Here is an 8,354-nt window from a genome sequence, read left to right as displayed (position 1 = left end):
TATTATCATGTCTCATGGTAAAGTTTTTGTCAAAGGATTGGTTAGATTATTATTTGATATCGCATAGACAATTGTTACGATATTATCTTTATTCAATTGTCTCACATATTTAAGTCTTAGACTAATATGTCTAGATTTACCATTATAGTTGCTACTATTAGATCTTTAAACCTTGTAACTAGTGATGTTATAGAAAAATGCCGAGTTACCATTACTGATGACTTTAATTAAAGGGTTTCAGTCCTATTTCTTGTGAGGTCATTATTATCATGTCTCCTGGTAAAGCTTTTGTCAAGAGATTGGTTAGATTATTACTTGATCTCACGTAGACAATTGTTATGATATTATCTTTATTCAATTGTTTTACATATTCAAGTCTTAGACTAATATGTCTAGATTTACCAGTATAGGTGCTACTATCAGATCTTGCTAAATGGCTTATCGCAATGGAAAGAAAAATGAGGCATAAGATTAGACCATGATTTGATATCCAACAATAAATTCCAAATCCATTTAGCCTCTTCCCAGTTGCTATTAATGCAACGATTCAAATTTCATAGTTGAGTGAATTATGTACATTTGTTTCTTACTCGTCCAAGAAACAACGCATTCACATAATATGAAAATCCACCCACCCACACTTGTAATCCAACTAGCATCGGTGTATCCTTCTAATACAACTAAATAATTATTATAAAACAATTCCAAATTTGTAGTCTTCTTAAGATAACCCAATGTTCTACACTCGGATTACTAATATATCTACTCAACTTATTCATGGAATAAGTAATATTGGGTCTAGTAAAATGCATCGCATACTTTAAAAACCCTATAGCACTCACATATTCAAGTTGTGCTATTACTCTACTAGTATTATAATTAAATTTTGATATTGAAATCAACTGAATTACTCATTTCTTTGAAACCAAGATATTTAAAATTTATTTAACATTTTCTCCAATGTAATCACTTTGGCTCAAAGAATAACCCCACTGTGTTTTAACTTTAATACTCAAGATAGTATCCACTTCACCCAAATCTCTCATTTTAAAAATGAAAGTTAAATACTTTTTAGTCTCAATGACTCTAGTCATATTGGTTCAAAAAATAAGCATATCATCATTAATCATGGCTCGAAAGAAACCACAAATAGATGCTTATTCGGCTTACTTCTTCTTCTTCTTCCTTTTTTTTTCATGTCATTGTTTATGTGCTTGCATAAGCCCATAATGACATACACATTCATGTACATATCAATGTGGGACATCAAGCAATCGGGCCAATTCCAATTAATTTTGTGCTTGAATGCATGGCTTAAAATATACTCAAGCACGAAATGAATCAAGACCAAATGTCCCGTTCACTCACATAATACCAAAGTTCTGCATTTTAAAGTATCGATTTTCCTTTGCTAATAAAGGTTAGAAATTGTTATATGCAGAAATAAAAATCCCATGGTGCAAATGATATATCAAAGATAGACCCTTCAATTTACTCTGACCAATTGATTCATTCCCTGTACATACAAAATTCCATCCACAACAAAGATCTTGCTATAGAGAAGCAAGAACATAAACACATGTAGACGAATGTTTCAATAAAAGAAACATACCCAGGGTGTCACCACTGGCTAATCATGCATGAAACACTATGAACTTCAATTCGGTTAGAAACAAGAACCTGCGTTGGAGGAAGCTTTGGTGGCCATTTGCTTGCTTGGCCCACGACCAATCCGAATTTTATTTAATTGACCGCATCAAACTCGACGATATCGGTGGGATTAGCAACATTCAACAATGGTGAGCGACTCAGTCCAATTCAATCTGGCAAAGGTCCAACACCAAACCAACGAAATAAAAAATGGAATGAAGCAAATAATCGAGAATATTATCACAATCAATATGATCATATTCTTCCCAAATTTCAAACAATGAAATCACACACCTTGGTGAGGGTGTGCACAAGAGCGCAATCGGCAACTCTGATGCTGATACGATTATATTGGTAGCATCGAAGCCATTCTCCGGCAAGCAATCGCCGTTCGCAATATCACATGGTGACGCGTCACGGGTAGTGACGTAATCTTCGTCCTCCCTCGGGACCTTCGCTCTCACATCACCATTCCTCCGGTGCAGGACTGTGGGAGGACGAGGCCCACCAGAGATGCGAGGAAAGTCCCCACAACGTACTGGCAGATCACCACCATCTCCATTTCTTTCTCCTTCTCCTTCTCCTTCTTCGAATGAATCGACCAATGACACCCGGATCAGGAAGATGGAGACAGAGACGACGGAATGGAGATCTCGTGCTCTCCTCATCTAACCCTGTCTCAGGCAATGCCAAACTGTACGCTTGATTTATTGTTTGGTCGTGCCCTCTAGTAGCAATGGCGTGAGTAATGCGAAGCGTCGGGGCTATTCACTGTGGAGATCGTCGCTGACTAGTGCATGTCGTTGCTGGTGTGATCTGATGCTGGATAAGAATGTGGCCTCTCGGAACTCCATGATTATTTAATAAGCGTTTTTTCAGCGTGTGGGCATCTTGGCACCCCGGAGATAGGCAAGTGGGCCATGACGTTTCTCGAGTAAAAATCAAATTAGGCTTGGCACTTCAGGTTGCGATTCCTTGATTTTCATGTACTCTTGGTCTCGGGTTTGGGCGCCCATTGTCGTGGAAGGGAAGCCTTTGTAACTGATGTCAAAGATGAAAGATGAAGGCATTGGAAAGAAGACGACTCCATTGTTGCAAATTAAATCCTTAAGATTGTTGGAAAAATATTGCATTAAATTGGGTAGAACAATGAAATTGGATCATTAGAGTAATCAAGTAAGATTTTGAGGTGTGATATCATTTTTTAAGAATTTATTTATCCCACAATGTGTTAATAGTCACTAGCAAATTTCCTCCAAAATACAATAAAGTCTCAAATGAGAATATTAGATATTATAATATTTTCTTTAGGAAATAATTAGAAATAATACCTATATATTCTTTAGAAAGAAAATGAAAAAAGAAAGAAGAAGATCTTTATTGAACAGACACGTTCAATAATTTATAGTAAAAACAATAAGTTATATCCAAATAGACACAATCTTTCAAGGATTAAGAAGTTATGTCTAACATATATGAATTCTAAGATAACCGTTGGAGGAAAAAATAACCATAACTCCTTCTGAACAGTTTTTATGGTTGTCTTTGTTTTATTTGTCACATGTCATATCTTCCTCTTTACCATAGCTGGTATTAGTGAAACCAATAATAATCCAAGCAATTCATTTGGTTTCAAAGTAATAGAAATGGTATGAATTGAAAATGTCAAACTCGATAATGTCATATCAAAAATACTTTTAGTAAATGGAGGCAGTCTATTCATGCGTGAATGTAGAATTTTTTTTGTTAAGTTATTCTAGAACTGTGAAATCTATCTATAGCATGCTAATTAGATTAAGAGCAAGCATCAGAATATCCATTTTCAGTATATGTTGTTGTTGATCTCTAGTCCAATTATAGCCATGGAATATTTTGCCAAGTTAATCGAAAATTCTAAATTCTGTTTCCGGCAAGTCTAATATAGAATGGAAAGCTGGCGCTTATGCAAGCTTGTCACTGACAACTCAGGACAAGACCTCTCTTTTTTTTCCTCCTTTTTTTTTTTTTTCCCATTTCACCAACAAGAACTGATTTCTCTACTTCCCAAAATGTCATGACATTAATCCATATAAATACCAAGTTCTTTTGACAACGTGATCACCAATTTTCGCTAAAACCAGATCTCAGAGCAGAGGACCAGTATCATATGTGTCGTGCTGGTCATGATGTGGGTCAAGATATTCTTTCCATTAAAATGAATTATTCGAAAGTAACATATACTCAATACTCTCTAATCGATTTGGATAGTGTACACGAGTATAATTTCGTTAAAATAAATAAACCAATTCAGATGCTCGGGATCTACTTCTTTCAACATTATTCTCGATAAAAAAATCTTCTTCTTTTTTGCAATAAAAATTCTAGAGTTGACAAGGATAGACATCAAGGTAAAAAACTCCAGATGTGTTTGGGCGAGCAAATGTCTAAATTAAGAACGTCACGCATTTTTCTTTTTCTGTCTTACTGTTTCCTTCATCCTCTGTCCAAAAATGACAGATCTCAGCATTGCTTCGTGGGCATGCATTTTCTTTTTCTTGACCTTTTCTTTTTTGGCCTTTTGACCCTTTTGGGTATATAAATAAATAAATAATAATTAGAGGATGTCAAAGGATTTGACAAGTAATGCGGATCCTCCGCTCCATGTTTAGGCAACGTCGGATGGGACGAAGGAGTTTCATTCCATTGTCCTCTCTCCCTTGCATGAGACCTGTCTCTGTCCATCATCTTCCTGGCTTCTCTGTAATGGCTTAAACTTTGCACTTCAATCTTGCTTTGCTTTATCGTTTTCCAAATTTTATGCCTTGATAGAGGAGAGTAGAGGGAGAGGATGTTGCAGAGAGCAGCAAGTAATGCATATTCATGGTGGTGGGCAAGCCACATCAGGACCAAGCAATCAAAATGGCTTGAGCAGAGCCTCCAAGGTGGTGCTTCCAATCCAATTCCTCCATCATTTTGTTCATCTTTTAGAAACTCGTGCTTTGTGGCAATCATAGTTTTGTAGATCTTTTGGTTTATGTGGAAGAAAAATGTTGGACCTGAAACAATAGTGAATGAATGTGGTGGTTTAGAGAGGAGGGAGTATAATTCAAATGATTGATTTCTAGGATGGAGCCGAGGCCTATTTTGCAGTTCCGGGTTTCCAGATGCGGAATGAGAGAGCGGGGATCATTAGTGTTACGATAGGATTCGAATAGATGAAGTCCGCGATTTTGCTAGTGGAATAAAGATTTTTATTTATTCCTACCACAGGTTTTGAATCTTTTGATCAGTCCATGGACGATCTTCATAGACGGGGCAAGAGAGATCTCTTATATCTCAAATAACATAAGATCGACGACAGAAACCACGATTGAGGTTCATAAAACCTAAACCAGTCTCAAATTGAAATCGGCATGAAACCTGCAGACATTTTATGTAATCCTAGCCTTCTTACCTGCATGATGTGCGCGTTTGTAGAAAAATGCCATTTCAAAAACTAATTCAACATTTCTGCAGACGAAAAAAACTCTTGACTTTCTTAGTTACTTTTGATGTTGTGATATTTTCTGCATACATATATGTTAGATTTGCCCCCAAAAAAAAAAAAAAAGAGTTGAAGTACATCATGAACAGAGTTTACAGGATGCAGTACGATGAGGTATACAGAAGTTTAGTATCGAATGAACCAAAAGAGCCAACCTAACGGGCGTCGTAGTTGTGAATCTTACGGTCGCGACATGATTGAGTCGATGTATCTGTGTGTAGAGAAAATCCAAAAGCACTGATATGCAGAGGTTCAACTGCAGATATTGAAGACAAGGTCCAGAGCACGCTGAAGATTATTGATGGCGATGGCGACTCTTTCGCGAAGCGAGCCGAAATGTACTACAAGAAGAGGCCGGAGCTCAAGGGCTTAGTGGAAGATACCTACCGGGCATACCGAGCTCTAGCCGAGAGATATGACCTCTTATCCAGAGAGCTTCAAGGCGCCAACCGCAAAATAGCCACGGCTTTTCCCGATGAAGTCCAATTTGACGACGATGACGACGATGACGAGCAAAGCTTCGCCGGCAGCTTCTCTGAGAAGCCGTCCGGCAGAGATCTTCCTGACGCTGCAAAACGGCGCATTCCTAGAGTGCCGAAGCTCCCTGCGAAAGAGTTCAGCAGCCCGTCAATGTTGAGCTCGAGGAAAACAAAGCTGAAGAAGAACTTGAGCGGCGTCAAGACTTCCGTCACTCCGCTTCCGGTTTGACCAAAGACGAGGCTCTAGGGAGATCGACAAGCTTCAGAAAGGAATTTTAGCACTGCAGACCGAGAAGGAGTTCGTGAAGAGCTCGTTTGAGCGTGGGCGCGAGAGATACTGGGAAATAGAAAACCAGGTAATGGAAATGCAAGGCACAGTATGCAGCCTGCAGGATGAATTTGGAATCGGTACCATCATCGAGGACAACGAGGCTCGGACTCTAATGACCACGATAGCTTTGAAGTCTTGCAAGAAGGCCTTGTCCAGAATGCAGGAGCAACAGGAACAATCAGCCGAAGAGGCGAAAGAGGAACAGGAAAGAATCAAGAAAGTACACGAAAAGCTCAAATCTCTCAAAGGCGAATTTCTTTCTGAAGAGAGAACCACTAAGGACAATGTAGAGGAAGAAAATTCGGTCGGTACCAGTCCAAAATCAAGGAGTTCGGTCCAACAAGACGATGAGTCGAGCTGGGATGGTCAGAAGACGGAGGAAGTTCTCAATTCTGATTCGAAAGCGGCACTCACCATGTCGGAATTAGCAGAGAGAGTTGATGAACTGGTCGACAAGGTTATCAATTTGGAAACCGCGGTTTCTTCCCAGACCTCTCTTGTAAGTAGATTGAAATTGGAGACGGATGGCCTGCACACGCACATCCGGACCCTCGAAGATGAAAAGGAAACTCTGATGGAAGGTTCGGACAACATGAACAGCAGGCTTAAAGAGCTGGAGAAGGAAATGCACCGGATCAAGACCCTGAAGCAGAATGTCAAGGACCAAAACCAGAACCTCATCTCTCATTTTACAGAAGCCAACTCGAACCTCGACCATCTCTCAGAGAAGTTGCAGAATGTGAAGCTGGATGAGGAGGATGAGAACGGCGGAACATTATTCCATGAAACGAAAACCGCTGGTACGAACGCTAAACAAGGAAAGGAGATTGAAGAGAATGAAGTGCAGCACGTCTCTGACGACAAAAGAGATGCGGAGGCAAAGCGAGAGGAGAATAAGGACAGTGTTCCTACTTTCGATGATCCCATCAAAGCTGCGGAGGAAGAGATGTATGTGGGATCTGGCCCTGCTAGCGAGTTTGATGTTATGTCTGAGAGACCCCAAGAATCGGTGCAGCACGAGAAGGAAGAGAACCATGATCTGTTTACCGAGACTCAGGACTCACAGGATGACAGCGAAGATCATCCCGACTGGAGGCAGATGTTCTTGACTGGCGTAGAGGACAGAGAGAAATTTTTACTAGGGGAGTACACTTCGGTTCTCAGGAGTTACAAGGACGTGAGGAAGAAGCTAAGCGACGTGGAGAAGGATAACAGGGATGGCCTCTTTGAATTGGCGATGCAGATCAGGGAATTACGAAATGAGAATGCTTCAAAGGACGAGGAGATCATGGCTCTTCGCAAAAAATTAGGCACGCCGAATGGGAAGCCGGATGGTGCTGAAGGCGTTGCTGCATCAGAAGATAAGGCTACGAATCAAGAAAATCCCCAAGAGAGCATCCCGGTCGGATCTAGCTCTCAAGAATTGAGTCCATCATCGCTGCCGAAGAAAAAACAGCCGCTCTACAAACTGCTGCTTCAACATAATTTCCAAGGCTTCATGAAGAGTCCTTCTACTAGAGAGGTAGACACCAGAGTAAGTAGAGCTCCAGCTGTTACTACCATGGAAGAGAAGTTCCGAGTGGAGATTGACGAGCTCCTAGAGGAAAACATTGAATTCTGGTTGAGATTCAGCACGTCGATCCATCAGGTGCAGACTTTCCAAACAAGTTTCCGTGATCTACAAGTTGAGTTATCAAAGTTGTTCGATGACAAGAAACAAGATTCAAGCTTTAAGCACCAATCTTTGAAGTCTGAAGCTCGTCCGATATACAGACACTTGAGAGAGATACAGACCGAACTCAAGTTGTGGTTGGAGCAAAATGCGCTATTGAAGGATGAATTGGAGAGTCGATTTTCTGCCTTGTGCCGGTTACAGGACGAGATAACGAGAGTTTCTGACCCGGGGTCTGCTGCTAGAGATCCCTCTCTGAGTGAGTATCAAGCTGCGAAGTTCCAGGGCGAGGTCCTGAACATGAAGCAAGAGAACAACAGGGTCGCCGACGAACTGAATGCCGGTCTGGACCGGGTAAAGAAGCTGAAGGCCGAGATTGAGACAACCATCGCAAGACTAGATGAGTATCTCGGAATTTCGGCATCAAAAAGCCATCACCCCCCCAGGTCAAGAATACCCTTGAGGTCCTTCTTGTTCGGGGTCAAGCTGAAGAAGCAGAAGCAGCCATCGATCTTTGCATGCGTGAGTCCTGCGATGCAGAAGGACAGCGACCTCGGAGGCGGTGCATTGCCTACTTAGCTTTGATTCCTCGAGCCTTCATACTTGTTTGAATTGTACATGTACATGATCTGTTTTCGAATTCTTAATGTTGGGTTGTGATAGCATAGAATATTGTGCAGAATGAATGGGCCGCAGTTA

At 40.7% G+C, this 8,354-nt stretch overlaps 1 protein-coding gene across 1 annotated transcript; it reads left to right on the top strand.

Moving 5' to 3' along the window:
- Positions 1 to 4,460: 4,460 nt before the first annotated feature.
- LOC104449189 (protein NETWORKED 2A) lies at positions 4,461 to 8,234 on the top strand. Its single transcript, XM_010063252.3, is given in 3 exon segments — positions 4,461 to 4,571; positions 5,436 to 5,874; positions 5,876 to 8,234. Coding segments are annotated over 3 exon segments (2,892 nt in total). The 5' UTR covers positions 4,461 to 4,477.
- The last annotated feature ends 120 nt before the right edge of the window (positions 8,235 to 8,354 follow it).

This window comes from Eucalyptus grandis, chromosome 6 (assembly GCF_016545825.1).
Source record: "Eucalyptus grandis isolate ANBG69807.140 chromosome 6, ASM1654582v1, whole genome shotgun sequence".
Lineage (NCBI taxonomy): Eukaryota > Viridiplantae > Streptophyta > Magnoliopsida > Myrtales > Myrtaceae > Eucalyptus > Eucalyptus grandis.
The sequence above is the reverse complement of the archived record's forward strand: the minus strand, read 5'-3'. Positions and strand labels throughout refer to the sequence as shown.